The following is a 17,153-nucleotide window of genomic DNA, read 5'->3' on the forward strand; positions in this document are numbered from 1 at the left end:
ATGTTAAAACTTAAGCCCGTGTACTTTTGGCCCAACTATGTTTAAACTTGAAGCCCGTTTACTTTTAAGCTAGAGGTAGTTGGTTAGGTAGATGACATCAAATCAAAATAAATCTTACTTACCTACATAAGTTTAAGGTTTTTAGTTAAAGATTTTGCTTAAGGAAGTGATAAATCCACTCCCCGATAATATAGCTAACTGAAGTTGTGTATACAAATAAACTCTGCATTCTAAAAATTGAATTTCACAAAGCATCATTCATTCAGCAGATTCAGCGTACGCAAAAGACAGAATCGATTCATAGTAAAAGGTAACATAATTGCACATTCAAATTTACTGCTCATTCTTCTCTCCAAGTTTTTTTTTTTTTTTTCCTACGATCAATTGAATTAAAAAGTTGGATCTTTCCACTACCTGCCGACGCTTCAGTTTCCAAAAAAACCGATTCTTTGATGATTTTAGTATGTTAATGTAGTAAAAAAAAAACAAGAACTTTATGCTGATTCAAACAATGTCAAAAAAAAAAGAAGATATTAGATAATACTTCATCAGATCGATAAGTCTCCAGCAAAATTGATTTTTTTTTTTGTTTTTGGTGCAGGCAGTTTGAATTAATTTGTGATGGGAAGTAGCAGTTCGAAACGCTCGAGCAACAGAAGCAGTCGTAGATATTCTCAAAGTGCTTCTTCATCTTCTTACGGACACAATCCAAACTACACTCCACAGGCTCCTGCTTCATCTTCCAGTTCCAGGTCTGTGAAGAACCAAGGCAATAAGAAGTATTCTCAGATCGGTGATTACTACCGTTCCATTAATGAGGTCCATTTTCCCTTTTTTGGCCATGTTTATGAGATTCTTGAACGTTTGTTTGTTTGTTGGTTCTGTTTCTTGAATGTTTGTTGGTTTATATTATAGGTTACGGCTGCTCTTTCCCATGCTGGTTTGGAGTCATCGAATCTGATTGTTGGTATAGATGTCACTAAGAGCAATGAGTGGACAGGTGTGAAAAGTTAGATTCTTTTTTTGTTCTTCACATGATGTATGTTTAAGCAATTGAAGGTTTTAAAGTAATGTTTTGGTGGGTTTGAATTTGAATTCAAGGAGCGAGATCATTCAACAGGCAAAGCTTGCATTACATTGGAACAACTCCAAACCCGTACCAGCAAGCTATTTCCATCATTGGAAAGACTTTATCTGGTTTTGATGAGGATAATTTGATCCCTTGTTATGGATTTGGAGATGGTAATGATATGAAACAAAACAAAACAAAAATATACTTTGTTATTATTAGCACTGTATGTTTTAAGAGAAATGTTCATTTAAATGTTTGATTCTTGCAGCTACAACACATGATCAGCATGTCTTCAGTTTCTATCCGAATGATACATTCTGTAATGGGTTTGAAGAAGTCCTTTCACGTTACAGAGAGATTGTTCCTCATCTGTGTCTTGCAGGTTTGACATTAAGAAACTCCTTTTTCTGCTTGTGTATGTGTGTGTGTTTTTTGTTCTGTTACATTACCTTTGGTCGCTCCTGTCACAGGGCCAACTTCTTTTGCACCCATTATCGAAAGGGCCATGACTATTGTGGAAGAAAGCGGAGGGCAGTACCATGTTCTTGTCATAATTGCTGATGGACAGGTAAATAAAAAAATTCTTGTTTTGCTACATTCATTATCCTACCTACATTAACCTCATGATTGACTAGGTTCTGATGTTTATATATGTCAGGTGACAAGAAGTGTTGATACAAATCAAGGCGGCCTCAGCTCACAAGAACAAAAGACCATTGATGCGATCGTTAGAGCTAGGTACATATCTCTCTTTATGTCTATTCAAAATCAGATATATAATAATAACCTCTGTGCTCTATTATAACTTGCGGTGCAAATCGCAGTGCATATCCTTTATCGATAGTTCTGGTCGGTGTTGGAGATGGTCCTTGGGATACAATGAGACAGTTTGATGACAACATTCCCGCTCGTGCCTTTGACAATTTTCAATTTGTAAATTTCACTGAGATTATGGCTAAAAACCTTGATCCTGGAAGAAAAGAAGCAGAATTTGCACTTTCCGCCTTGATGGAGATCCCGTCTCAGTATAAGGCCACCCTCGAGCTCGGCCTACTCGGGTTAATATCTTGACTTTTTTTATTGAGAGTATTACTGTAACCTCTGCAACTACAAAACTCTTTCTTATATGACCCTTGTTTCCATATTTGCAGACGAAGAACTGGAAAGTCTCCAAACAAGATTGCTCTTCCACCACCAATCAGTGCTACTAACCCATTTTTGAACACCACCCCGAAAACTTCCTGGTCAAGCACTGTTGCAGCCACTGCACCGCCTACTTCAGCTGCTAGTAGTAACGAGAGAGAGGTTTGTATACATGTCTTTTAATCATAAAGAAACTGTGCCATAATTTATATATCATTTAACCAAAAAATTTAAAATGAATTTCAGAGTTGCCCGATCTGTCTGGTTAATGCAAAGAACACGGCATTCAACTGTGGCCATCAGACTTGCCATGGATGTGGACAAGACATTGATAAGTGTCCCATTTGCCGCACCACTATTGCAGTTCGCATCAAGCTCTATTAATAATGGTACTTTTTCATCAGATCATCGACCACAAGGTGAACGAAACCCGTTATTTTTTTCTGAGGGCTTCGCCATTGTTTCCATCTTTAGGGGAATACAAGAGTTTTGTGGTTCTCCATCTATTCTTTCTGTACATAACTTTTTTTTTTTCGCATTCTTACTGCACTTGGATTAAACACTTTCAGTTTAGCTTTAGAGCTTTTTTAATAAACAATAGATTGTTTTGTTTCCATGATAGCGTGAAAACATAAGTGTTTTTAGTTAAACATATCCCACCACAACAGATTAAAATACTTAATATTGAATACACTGTTACAACATCAATTATTTTACTAAGGGCTTAATTGGAATCACATATACTAGAGCATTAGTATTATACAACATAAGCATTAAGGTGCATATGCTCTGAGTAATATAACACATTTAGTTGATTGGTATAAGGTGCATATGCTCTAAATAATATAACACATTTAGTTGATTCGTATAGCAGTAGAGTATTAGATATTATATTTATATTAATATATGACATTAATTAAAAAATATAATTTAAATGTGTTTCATTATTAAAATTAATTATCACTCATTGCTATATAATTTTTTAAAAATATATTTTACATTTAATAAATTGTTATATATATAAATGTATAATTTAATAATTTTTAATTATATATTTCTAATGTAACACATTAATTACAAAATAAATTAATTATTTAAAATGATTTTAATATATATTAATATTTTAGAGTTATATGCTTGGGAAATGCTTCAAATCAGAGCATACAGGAAGAGAGCATATGAGAGCATATGCAGTTTCTAAATGCTCCCTTATATGCGCTCCTAATAAATATTGATTGGATGATAAAATAAAAAAAGCTTCTTCCTATGCTCTTCCAATCAAGGCTTTAAGTACTACTTTGTTATCCATAATAACCAAACGGATAATTTTCTAACCGAACTTACCTTACGAGTTGCGGGGATGGAGCACGACACGCATACCGTTCTTCATGTACAATGTAGTCGTGAGCTTGGGAACAATCTCCTGAACTTGAATCAATTTGATTGAATACCTCATCAAGACTTGTGCAGCCACCATTTTCATCTGTGTATACGCAAACTTCTTCCCAACACATAGCCTCGGACCTGTGTTGAACACAACGTACTTGAACTGATCTCCGTTCACTATTCTTCCATCTTTGATCCATCTCTCTGGTTTGAACTCTTCCCAGTCTTTCCCCCAAATCGATTCTATTCTCCCCATCGAGTAGACCGAGTAGTGAATCCTAGCGCCTTTCTTCACCACTGTCCCATCAGGTAACACATCGTCTTCTAAAGCTTGTTTCATCTCCATTGGAACCGAAGGGTAAAGCCTCAGTGACTCTGTTAGAGCAGCTTGGAGATACACCATTCCCCTAAGCTCTTCAGCCTCGAACTGGTCTTTTGTTTCTTGTGTTGTACGTTTCCCTCGGATCTCTCTGATTTCCCTTAGGATGTTCATCTCGACTTGAGGATGTTTCTGAACTAGCCAGAAGAACCACACGAGGGCCACTGATGTAGTGTCCCGACCCGCAATGATGAAACTTGTGCAGAACTCTCTGAAGTACTTGTCTGAAAAGTAGTTTCCTCTTGTGATACCTTCTTCTTTCTCGTACTCTCTCTGCATAAGGCGTGACAAGAGATCAGAGGATTCGTTTAAGTTCCCCGTTTTCCTCAGCTTGTTCCTCCTCTCTCTCACTGTCTTATTCGCAAATGCATGAACGATTCTAACCGCTTTTTTCAGCTTTCTCTCATACCCAATATCTAGAAACCTCATTGGCTTCCACACAAAAGGAGGTATCAGAAACCTTGCAAGTGTATACTCCGTGGCTTCCTCAAAAGCCTTAGCGAAAGGAATCTCCGGTAAATCGATCTCTAAAGATCCCGGATAAACCCCAAAGGCAGAGATACAGATGTTGTCAAAGGTGAAACGCAGGAGCACATCTTGTAGATCAAAGACTCTCTTAGAAGTAGACAACTTCTCCATCAGCGGCACGAGCTTCTGGTCCACCAGATCTCTCATGGTAGTAAACGTGTGCTCCAAGAAACGAGAAGAGTGCATCTCGGTTTTAGCCACACGTCTCTCTTCCATCCAAAGCTCACCATCAGCATTAAAGATCCCGTCTTCAAGAAGCTCACGAAACCTCTCTCTATAAAACGCACCTTTTGGATAGTTCTTGAAATTGGTTTTGAGAATCTGCTCGATGTTTGCAGGATTCGCGGTCATGATTCCGTAAGACCCACCGAACCAAATTCCTCTGTAATGAAACGTCCCACCAACTCTGACTACGCCTCTGGTGCACCAACCAAACAGATCGTGTTTGTTTAGGGCTAACGGCGGTATGATTCCCAACACTGGCCACATCACTGGCCCACCTTTGCTCACTAACTTTTCACGCAAGTAACTAAGAAGAAAAAGCCCTACTAGGGCTAAAGCCACGTCCGATAACCTCAAGTGGGTGTATACCCATTCCACCGCAGAAACCAGCATTTTCATCTCCATCACGTCAGAGACTTTTGGCCGGTAGTGAAGAAAAACACAAAACAGGGTTTAAGCTTTTCGCTGAGTTGCAACGTAGAACTAAGATGGCAAGGGTAATAAATAACCAACTTATGAGATACCAGTATATTATTAAATGACAACACCAACTTCATTAGACCCCTAAAACAGTAGTATTAATTAACTATTCGGCTAGTATAGTTTTACTGAGGAAAGTGGGGTTAGGCAGTTAGCTGTAGCGGTTTACTAATTATATAGCTTATACAAAAATGCTAAGGAAGTAATGTGTTTCACAGAAATGCACACTTTGGCTAAACAATTCTATTTGTATTACGCAATGTTAAAAAAATGTTTTTGTTGCTGAAATTATCTTTACGCCTTAATTAAATATTTCTTCAACATGATGGTTTCGCATATGAATGGGATATTTATATTTTTGTCAAGACATACTTATCTTAGAATTATAAATTTATAATCCATCTGCTAGGCTCTAACTCCCAACGACTTTAAGGGTTGGGTGAAAACTAGTCGTCAACTCTCAGCCAAAAATATTTTCAATAAATATTTGTAAATATGTAACTACCTTTGACCATAAACGGAGACAAAAAAATCTTCAAACTTCATAATTTTAATCACTAATTATGATCATTACGAAGGTACAGAAATAGAACATTAATTATGGTCCCCCTTCTTTACCTCTTATACATATAGATTGCCTTTTTATGAAGTTGATGAGTTTTGCATCTAACACCGTCAAATGCTATTGTTCTTGGAACATACTGTAACTTTTGTTAACGGGGGAAAAGTGGAGATTAACTAATTGAGATTGAACTTATTCGAGTAGATGGTTTCGTAGAAGATTATATATGAAATATATTCTAGAATATTTGATAGTACGTGGTTACTATTCTTTTCTACAAATCTAGTTTTTGTATTTCAATTATGAAAATGAAAGGTTCAATTTTTCTTAGAGAACTTTAGTTTCTCTTGAGCTTCCGCAAGTTCGAATAATTTCTTAGAAGTGTGAAGTGTCTGTTTTGCCTTAGTGTCTCGTCATTTTATATATCTTTGAAGACCCCGGCCGAACATGTTGATCTTGGATTATGGGTTAGTTAGCCTAATTAATACTAGTACTAACAAAATTTTGGGTGAACTGGCAAAGTAAGGACTGTGCCAAAGATTAATTAAAATTCTTTGTAAGTAGAAATAAGGAATTTATGTCATATTGTCCATCAATCGCTTTCGTCTGTGATGCTAAGATATTAACTTCTTAACTAACTTTAATTTAGCCCTCCACTGCACTTTATAGACTTATAGTATTGGTATCTTTCTTCCATTCTATCCACAATCGTTTGGATTGGTATTATTTTCGAAGAATCGATTTATAATTTCATATCTAAATTTTGTAACCAGATCCAAAACGGTATTATTAGCTATGCCAAGTGGGCTTACTCAGGTGGACCAACCTATTTGTCACCATAATAAATTCGGCCATTACTTTATTCCAACACAAATAACGAACAGTCAAATTTCTCATAAATTATTTCTTTTCTCGATTTTTGAATCAATATGTGAAATTATAGCGTTCATATCTTTCAGTCGGTATGTACCTCATATTCTTAAAATATATCTTTTCCATTTATAAAAACATTTAATGGACTTCTACCTTGTAAAATTGAATTATGTATCCCTTTGGGAGAAAATAATATATATTTTCGTAATTTTTATAAAATGTGCAATTATTATTGTATATTCTTAAAATGATACACTTTTCAGATAGTTTGGAACAGTTCTGTAAAGTGTAAATCGTTATTTAATTAGTTAGCTACACTTTCACCGGTTTCTAAATTTCATATGGATGTAATATATACCATTACCATGCATTATATATAGTTTTTTTCTGACAAACCTTATATATAGTTTTTTATCTTTTGTCAAATGTATTTTTATGATAAATTGATTATTTCCACTTGCCGATAGTCAATGCTCATATTAAAACTTTAAAGAACGAGTGCACATATTATATAGTACTCAATTGTGCAGAAATGTAGTCTGAAAACGTAGAAAAAATCTTGAAACTTTATAAGTTATTATTGATTCTTTTTTGTTAAAAACTGTAGTAGAGTACGTACTACTATTTATTAAACTTTGAATTGGTGAGACAGTACAGAGTACAGACCATAAAGTGAGTCCATATATAATAATATCGTGTTTCACTAACATAAAACTGTTTTGTATGTATGCCCGTAACGTATAAGTAGTCTATAGTTTTTTTTTTTTTTAACATCTCTAATTTTACTGATAAATTTGGTTCCAAACAAAGAAAACATAGGCTGACGGACTAATGAATGTCTCCAGAGTCAATAGCACACAAGAGACATGAGAGATTACAAACATTCGATAATACAAGGAGAAGAAAAAAGAACTAAGCTCTATATTTGAACAAAGGCATCAGAGATTCCCATCAAGCTTCCCTATAAATCCTGTAAATGTCGAAAGCACTAGAAGACCGGAATACCACACACCGAAGACCAGTGGCGGAAGTAGGGTGCAAGCAAGTGGGTCAATTGACCCTAGTGAAATTTTAAATTTAGCTGAAATTTTAAGAAAATAATCAAATTGACCCATGTAAAATACACAATTGACCCTGGTAAAAATTTTAAATCACATAATTGACCCCAAGGAAATTTCGTTTGACTCTGATGTGATGATTTCCTAGCTCCGCCACCAGAGAGCAATTCGACAGAGAGGAAAGCAGGAGCCCAACACGACCAGAGACACAAGTACAACTTTCAACAAACCTCACCAGCCGATTAGAGAGAGCTAAAAACACTGAGAGAAGGCCAAAACCTTAAAAACGACAGGAGACAAGCCACACAAGATCAGCTATTCTTATACGCGGACACTCGTCGAACCAGCTTCAGCCACCTACAGACTTAAAACTGACGACGTCCTCGTAAGAGAAGAAATAGAGAACGAATCCACTGCTTCGACTAAAACCTGACTCTAAAGCTTCCAAAAGGAAACTTGAAGGAAGGCTAGTAGGTGACTCAGCAACAAATTACCATCCAAATGGCTCACACTAAGCACGAATCTAGAGCAAAAACAAATCTCAAACCAGCAAGAGGACTCTAAGAAGAGGTAGAGTAAAATTCCAGATTCAAACCCCCACGTATATCAACAACCAAAATTAAAAGACTTCAAGACTAACTCAGCAAGGATAACACTAAAGCTACTATCAAACAAACTGGGGATATACCAAACCAGCTTGACTTGATGAGAAAGTAGCCAAAGATAACCTCAACACTTTCTAAAACAAAGAGACCTAAGGCAACACTATCAAGACAGAGGAATACAAAGGCCAGATGTTACCGGAGTGGAGGCAAAAACATCTCGGCCGCAGTAGAGACCAACGACCCATCTATCACCATCAAACGACCAAGGTCAAAGAAAACCAGATCTGAAATTACGTTCAATAACGCCATTGACAAGACAGGGCAAATCGCGGTTCACCATCACGAACCAAAAGGAGACGACGTTCAGGGAAGATTTCGCTGAAACTGGAGAAGATATAAACTTGAACCCGTTCCAAAACCTTCGAAACTATCCGCCGAAAAAAGGCTGGTAGAGGCTTATGATTAACTAGACATGAAGGAGAACGACAAAGGACAACCCTCTCACGACTCCGGCGAGAAGCGCCGGTGGCCGGAGATATCATATCGAGATGAAAACTTGACAGCGACTAGGGCGAACTTTTTTTTTTTCGAGAGAGTTTTTCAAGCAGCTTTTATTTTGATATGTAATCTATAGTTTAAAATTAAAAATAAATATCAATAGCTGTTAAGATATACACTTTCTATATTTGTCATTTCCTTCTTAAATTATCTGCGACAATATTGATGCACACTATTCAAACAGTTATATTCGAACTTAGCCAATTCTGAAGTATTTCAGTCTGAATTCCCCCTAATCTTGCTAAATTTTAAGTAATATGAAATTATCATTTAAATTGACAGTAAATAACTAAATAAACAATAAAACTAAAAATTTGAGTTACCATATCCCCCTAATAAGTAGTACTTGACATATTCGAATTTGATTTTTTTTGTTTTTTTTTATTACATTGAATCTCCTCTTTATAAGCAAAGTTCGTTTGAACCATCATCTAAATAAATAAATCCCTAATAAAAAAGGAGAGATATTGAGAGGTGCGTGATTACATTGCACCTCTTACCTTTTCTTTTTTTGATTCTATTTATTTATCCAATCAAGATTATGGAAAAATGGATTCCCAGTTGTTGTATTTTTTAAACAACATCCAAAATCTCATTTTAATGCGTTTTTGAGATCTATTTGCAAAATTTTTTTTTCACCATTCAAGATTTTTAAGAAAATTTGAATTCCTAAAAATAGGTAATCTATATTCTACAAATTTTTACTAATCTCTTCACAAATCCAAAATCAGGTTTTTGAGAATTTTCTCTATGGTTCAATTTTCAAATTTTTGTTTTTATGTTGGAAACCTCAAAAACCAAAAACAAAAATCTATTAGGCCTTTGATTGTCTTCAGTTTTTAGAACTATATTTTGAATTTAGTTTCTCAAAAACTAATAATTTACCCAATCAAGTTTTTTGTAAAAATAGTTAATCAGGTTTTTTGAAGTTTTTTTTACCAATTTTCACTATAAGAATCCAAAAACCAAATATTTGTGTTTTTCACTTTCTTCAAACGGAAATTTTATTTTTGAAAATTTTAATTTTTATTTTTTTGTAAAATCATATGGCCCAATTTCGAAAACCTACTTCATACGACCCAATTTTTCGGAAAACCTACTTCATATGGCCTAATTGTTCGAAAAATCTTACTGCACACCTACTATATAAAGATATATAGTAGTAGGTGTGAAGTAGGGTTTCTCTAAAAATTGAGCCATATGAAGTAGGTTTTCCAGAAAAATTGGACCATATGATTAATGAGTCCAGACACAATTTAAAGGTTTTGGATTCTAAGAAGAAATAAGGGAAATCTTTTATTTGTTAAAAGAAATAAGGGAAATCTCCTAAATTATAATTTTCCTAATTTTCAAGGATTTATGAATGAGTAAAATTTTGGTTTTTTATAATCAAAAACCAAAAACTGAATTCAAGGCCTGTAACGCATGAAGATTTTAGAATTTGAGTTTTTGGATTTTGAATTTTGAAAAAATATTAACTATAATTGGAATTTAAAAAGAGATTTTCAGTTTTTAGATTATGGCCATTTAATGGTTTTCACCTAGATCAAGACTCTCTTAGATTTTCAGTTTTTAGACTATGGCCTTACGCGTTCACAACAACAAAGAAAATATATCCTTATATATACTAGGTGTGAATATATATATCTTTATATATCTTTATCAAAATTACTGAATGGTGACATTTTTGTGGTTGATGTTGCAGTATTATTTGATTATAATTATTAAAAATATTAGTGAATATATTTCACAAAATTATGAAAATAAAATAAATAAAAATAGATAAATAATAAATCATTTTAATATATACAAAGTTAACTAAACTTCTTTGTTACATTGCAAATTAAAAAATTAACTACATGCATGCGATAATATTTACAATCTTATCATATTTAGGTCTATGTCTATTTTCATTTCAAATGATAATAAAATTAACAATCTAGGAAAATATAAAATAAATAATTAAAAAATTTATTAAATAAAATAAAAACAGTAAAAATTATTTTTATTGATATATGAATTAAATAAAAACAAAAAGAATAAATTTCTGTATTATAGAACTTAATTTTCGTTTTTTTTAATTAAAAAAATAGATAACTCAACTTACCACATCTTAACTCATGAAAATTTTCATGATGTTGAATAATGTTTTAAGTTAACAATTTTACAAAGGATATAACTCAAAATTATAAGTCAATCATAACACATTGTAACTCAAACTCAACTTTAAAAATTTTAGTTTTGTTATGATTGGTAACATTTTTGAATAATTTATGAGTTATGGACAACTCAATGGTATCTCATGTTACCAATCAAAGCCCTAATTAACGTTGGACATAAAAGGAGAAAAAAAGATCTTCAAACTTCATAATTTTAATCATTAATTATGATCATTATGAAGGTATAGAAATAGAATAATAATTATGGTCCCCCTTCTTTACCTATTATACATAGCCATTTTCATGAAGTTGATGAGTTTTGCATCTAACACCGTCAAATGCTATTGTTCTTGTAAGAACATACTGTAACTTTTGTTAACGGGGGAAAAGTGGAGATTAACTAATAGAGATTAAGCTTATTCGACTAGATGGTTTCGTAGAGGATTATATATGACATATATTCTAGAATATTTGATAGTACGTGGTTACTATTCTTTTCTACAAATCTAGTTTCTGTATTTCAATTATGAAAATGAAAGGTTCAATTTTTCTTAGAGAACTTTAGTTCCTCTTGAGCATCCGCAAGTTCGAATAATGTCTTAGAAGTGTGAAGTGTCTGTTTTGCCGTAGTGTCTCGTCATTTTATATATCTTTGAAGACCCCGAACATGTTCATCTTGGATTATGGGTAAGTTAGCCTAATTAATACTAGTACTAACAAAATTTTGGGTGAACTGGCAAAGTAACGACTGTGCCAAAGATTAATTAAAATTCTTTGTAAGTAGAAATAAGGAATTTATGTCATATTGTCCATCAATCGCTTTCGTCTGTGATGCTGAGATATTAACTTCTTACCAGTTCTCTCTTTCTCTAAACTTTAATTTAGCCCTCCACTGCACTTTAGTAGTATTGGTATCTTTCTTCTATTCTATCCAATCGTTTGGATTAATATTATTTTCAAAGAATTGATTTATATCCAAGTTTTGTAACCAAATTCAAAACGGGGAAAATGCCATAAAAATCCCCAAAGTTCAAATTTAGATAAAATAATCCCCAATTTTTGAGATGTCATTTTAATCCCTAACTTTGGGTTAATTTAACCCAAAATAGGGAACTTTCTTTAACCATCCTGTTTTAGGCACACGGTTAAATCTCCATTAGAAGCTAATAGACAGGATTAACAAACCGTTAACGGCTTCCGTTTAGCCAAAACGACGACATCTTATAAACGAGAAAACAATAAAGAAAATAAGAATCCCCAAATCGATTTCTAGGTTTTAGTTTTCAAATCCCCAAATCGATTTCTCAACCTTTCTCTTTTCCGATGAGTTCGAGTTCTATCACATCCGGTGGCGTAGGTGAACGTGGTGTGCCGTCCAAGTGTGTGTGTGGCTTAGATGTCAAGATATTTACCTCTAAAACTCAAGAGAACCCGGGACGACCATTCTTTCGCTGTGTAAGCAAACGAGATGTCAATACGTGGACAAGCAAAAGAAATGTAAGTATATGTCAATTCGTGCAGTTCAAATTCGGCTTCATAATCATGGTAACCTAACTATATTTCATTTAATTGTACATTAGAATCATTTGTTCAAGTGGGTGGAGGATGCCGTGTTTGAAGAAGTAGAAGATGCCTTACCAAGACTATCCATAATTGCAAATGAGATTAGCAAAATCAAAGCAGAGGTCAATGAGATATATGCTATGGTGAAAGAATTGAAAGAAGAAGACATGGTCAACAAAAAAGAACTACGCAAGTTTATGCTGTGCTTCAAAGTCGGTTTTGTCTGGCTTTGTGTTATGAACATTTTCTGTAGTTTTGTATTGTTTAGGTAAGGAAATCAGAAGACCTTTATGTTAGGTTATTAAAAAGAGCTTAATGTAAACTCTTTGTGATATTTCTTGTTGGATGATATATTTGATCTCAAAAGTAATGGATATCTCTTATTTGAATTGTGTCTCAATTATGATAAACATGTTTTGATACAAACAAAAGGACAAAAAGCAATCCAAAAAAAAAAAAAAAACAGAATCCAAACGAAATCCGACCCTGAAGTTTAGCGTTAACATTCAAACCATGGTGCCCAGCCTCCTCGCTGTGAACTTCCCTGTGATCCGCCCAGATGAGTTCTTGATCTGACTGAGGACGTTGGATGAGATCTTCCTCTGACCGAGGTTGTTGGATGAGATCTTCCTCTGACCGAGGTTGTTGGATGAGATCTCCCTTGTGATGGTTGAGATGGTTGTGATGGCTGAGCTGGTGGTCCTTGTGAAGGCTGAGCTGGTGGTCCTTGTGATGGTTGAGATGGTTGTGATGGCTGAGCTGGTGGTGCTTGAGATGGCTGAGCTGGTGGTCCTTGTGATGGTTGAGTTGGTGGTCCTTGAGATGGTTGAGAAAGATCTCCTTGCAATGGTTGACCTTGTCCAAACAGTATAACCCTCGGTTCCTGATATCAATCACAAATGTTACAATCACATAAATTCTAATGTCCAATGTTCAAAATACAAAATCTTACTTGTCCTTTTCTTGGTCGACCCCTTCTTCTTTTTGGTGGTGTTGCAACTCTCGGATTCGTACATCCTTGTCGGTTGTGTCCTTCTTGTTTGCAATTTGAGCAGGTCATGACTCGATTGCCTCTTAGCTGGGTTTTGTTGGAGCTAGAGGCAGTTTCAAACAATGATTTCCTCCTAGCATGATTATTTGGCCTCCCTGGATTACCTCTTTTCCATGGAGGTGGCAACACTCCTATCCTGTTCACTCTTGGCCATAGCAGCTTGCCTTGAACAGGCCCAATACCATCAATGTAAGTCAACTGCCACATTCTAGCCGTGTACCACTCGGCCACATTCTAGTCGTGTACCACTCGGCCACATAATCTTCCACCTTCTCTTTCCTTCCTATGATGACGGATGCAGCATGAATACATGGTATACCAGTCATCTGCCATTTCCTGCAACCACAAGTGTTGTCATTCATATCAACACTTACCGTGACATCACCAACCTTTATCTCATGCTTATTGTGCCTTGCCATCCACCTTTCACAAAACATTGACCCAGCAATCATCTTCTCTATCTCAGTGTGAGCTCTTTTTGTGAATCTAGTCTTCAACCGACCCGCAATCACATACCTCTTCTCGTTACGCACCATACACCGTCTCCTAATGTCTTCCAGCATGTCTAGTAATGGTTTCCTCCTGGCTCCTCTGATTGTTTTATTAAACGATTCACTGAGGTTGTTTAAGTTGTCATTGCAACAAGTCCCTGTCCTGAAAAATGCTCTAGACCGTGTCCTTGGTTGGGTCTTCAGGAGCGAATCATAGGCACTAGGATTGTAACTCTGCAAAGCTCGCATATGAGCACCAAATTCTCCTTCTGTGTAGCTCCTTGCAATCTTCCAGAAGAGTCTTTGTAGCTGATATGGCTACTCCTTTTCCAATTGTCCATAATGTGCCTAGCACATTGCCTATGCTCAGCAGCTGGAATAACAGTGTGAATTGCTTTAACCAAACCCTGAAAATATGTACGAAATGTAGAAAATTAACATAATCATTTTATATTATCCGAAATGTAAACAAAAGATTGACAAACACTAACCGATTGTTTGTCTGATATGATTGCCATGTGTTTTCCATCTTGAAGATCCAACTTGGCAGATAACATCCTAAGAAACCAATCCTAATTATCATCATTCTCAATCTCCACTACAGCCCATGCAATAGGGACAATTCTATTGTCTCCATCTCTCCCAACAACTGCTAAAAGATGACCCTTTACGTCCCATTTGAGAAATGCACCATCTATGCCTACAATAGGCCTACATGTATTCTTCCAAGCGTCTCACTGTGACTTAAAGCAAATGAATAGACGATAAAACCTTGTTAGGCTGCCAATAGTTGTACCAGGTGTAGTCTCAATCTCAAAGGCAGTCTCCGGATTAGATCGAAAGATCTCAGCTTGATAATCCCATATTCGAGCAAAATGTTCTTCATGAGTCACTTTTTTTTCTTTCATAACTATTGTCTTCGCCTTGGAGCATTGGTCTTCTGTAACTTTGAAGTTGTACTCTCTCTTGATCTCTGCAAACCATCTGTTGCTTGGTAATTTTCGGATCCTTTCTCAACCTCTCCCTAAATAACCAAGCAATTGTCCCTCGCTTCAACATCTTTGAGAATCCGGACCTCACACATGCATGCTCACCATCGTATATCTTCACTTGCATCTTGTGTTTCTTCTTAGAATAAGAACAATAGCATCTCCATGGACACTTAAGATCAGTCGACGAGCACTTAGCACCAATTTTCATACTCTGTGACCTATACAACTTAATATTGTATCTAGTCTTCAGAGAATACCTTAGCACAACAATCTTGAACTCATCTGGACCATTGAATGTTCTACCAAAACTCAGAATCTCCTCCGGATCTTCAGCTTGTGGAACAGCACCTTCGTCATTGCAATCTTCATCATCATCATCATCACTATATGAAAGAGGATCAGGAATCCTCTCCTCATCCCATATATCATCTCCACTATCAGCATCACTCTCGTCTCTATCGTCCTCTCTCGCATCCGACCCAAATTCAGCTTCAAAATCATCACAATTCTCTTCCTCTATACCAATATTACTGTCATCTCTTTCTTCTACAGAATCTACATTTGGCTCGCAATATCGTTCTGGAACCGCTATAATGCTCCATCTTTGATCTTCATGATCTTCTTCACGGTTACCTTCGTCTGCATATCTAACCTTATCACAGTCTTCATCACCAACAACCTCACAATCATCTCCACTCACGGCCTCACGATCATCTTCGATATCTTCAGCAATCTTCTTCCTTTTTCGTTTACGTTTAGGTTTAGGAACTGCCTTATTGTTTTGATCCTTGGTTGTCTCCTCTACGAATCGCTCACCCGGACTATCCTTCGCAGTCTCCACTTCGATTCGATCAGCATCAGTACCATCTTTCTCATTCTCCTCTACGAGTCGCTCAGCCTCAGGACCATTTTTTTCAGTCTCCACTTCGATTCGCTCCGCCTCAGGTCCATCGTTCTCATTCTCCGCCTCTATGAATCGCTCAGCCTCAGGACCATCAGGACCATCCTTCTCATTCTCCTCTTCGATTCGATCAGCCTCAGGTCCATCCTTCTCATTCATCTCTTCGTCGATCCGCCTCAGTATCAGACATAATCTCAACCGTCTCGGCTTCAGATCTTGTTTGAATCGAGTTTTTCTCTGGAGTATTCATCGTCAATCGCAACGACCGCCGCGGCGGCACAAAAGTCTTTTTTCCTCCACGGGTCCTCGCCATGAAGAGAATTCGAGAGAATTTGAGAGAATTTGGGATTTTTTTTTTTTTTTTTTTTTAGGGTTAGGGATTATGTTTTCGATTTGAGAATTGGATTCAATTTGGGGATTTTCTCGTTTATAAGACGTCGTCGTTTTGGCTAAACGGAAGCCGTTAACGGTTTGTTAACCCTATCTATTAGCTTCTAACAGAAGCCGTTAACGGTTTGTTAACCTCATCTATTAGCTTCTAACGGAGACTTAACCGCATGCCTAAAACAGAAAGGTCAAAGAAAATTCTCTATTTTTGGGTTAAGTCAACCCAAAGTTGGGGATTAAAATGATATCTCAAAAGTTGGAGATTATTTTATCTTAAATTTGAAATTTGGGGATTTTCATGACAATTTTCCTAATCCAAAAAGATATTATTAGCTATGCTAAGTGGGCTTACTCAGGTGGACCAACCTATTTGTCACCATAATTTTGGCCACTGCATTATTCCAACACAAATAAATAACGAACAGCCACATTCTCATAATTTTTTCTTTTTTCGATTTTTGAATCAATATGTGAAATTATAGGCTTATAGCGTTCATATTTTTCAGTCGGTATGTACGTCACATTCTTAAAATCTATATTTTCATTTTTTAAACATTTAATTGACTCCATGTAAAATTGAATTATGTATCCTTTTGGGAGAAAATGATATATATTTTCGTAATTTTTAAAAAATGTGCAATTATTATTGTATTTTCTTACTTTTCAGATAGTTTGGAACAGTCATGTAAAGTGTAAACTGTTATTTAATTAGTTAGCTACACTTTCACCGGTTTCTAAATTTT

General features: G+C 35.6%; 1 protein-coding gene and 3 pseudogenes across 3 annotated transcripts; 2 read left to right on the forward strand and 2 right to left on the reverse strand.

The window, feature by feature from the left end:
- Window positions 1-120: 120 nt before the first annotated feature.
- On the forward strand, window positions 121-2,829 carry LOC104741310 (E3 ubiquitin-protein ligase RGLG5-like). 2 transcript variants are annotated; one of them, XM_010462140.3, is made up of 10 exons: window positions 121-310; window positions 602-819; window positions 916-1,000; window positions 1,102-1,242; window positions 1,341-1,454; window positions 1,543-1,640; window positions 1,731-1,810; window positions 1,897-2,130; window positions 2,224-2,377; window positions 2,462-2,829. In XM_010462140.3, the coding sequence occupies exons 2-10, from the start codon at window positions 622-624 to the stop codon at window positions 2,597-2,599; spliced, it is 1,242 nt and encodes a 413-aa protein (XP_010460442.1). In that variant the 5' UTR covers window positions 121-310; window positions 602-621; the 3' UTR covers window positions 2,600-2,829. The 2 variants fall into 2 exon arrangements, with proteins under 2 accessions (XP_010460442.1, XP_010460441.1); XM_010462139.3 differs by lacking the exon at window positions 121-310 and having other exon boundaries at window positions 336-819.
- LOC104741311 (cytochrome P450 86B1 pseudogene) lies at window positions 1,700-5,236 on the reverse strand (annotated as a pseudogene). The gene is made up of 2 exons (XR_015580565.1): window positions 3,560-5,236; window positions 1,700-2,354 (listed from the first exon to the last, which is right to left on the reverse strand). The product of XR_015580565.1 is annotated as a cytochrome P450 86B1 pseudogene (transcript).
- Window positions 5,237-12,348: 7,112 nt separating this feature from the next.
- LOC104744120 (uncharacterized protein At1g43920, Chloroplastic pseudogene) lies at window positions 12,349-12,860 on the forward strand (annotated as a pseudogene).
- Window positions 12,861-13,087: 227 nt separating this feature from the next.
- On the reverse strand, window positions 13,088-16,182 carry LOC147928095 (uncharacterized; annotated as a pseudogene).
- Window positions 16,183-17,153: the final 971 nt, after the last annotated feature.

Source organism: Camelina sativa, chromosome 14, assembly GCF_030686135.1.
Source record: "Camelina sativa cultivar CO46 ecotype springtype chromosome 14, ASM3068613v1".
Classification (NCBI taxonomy): Eukaryota; Viridiplantae; Streptophyta; class Magnoliopsida; order Brassicales; family Brassicaceae; genus Camelina; species Camelina sativa.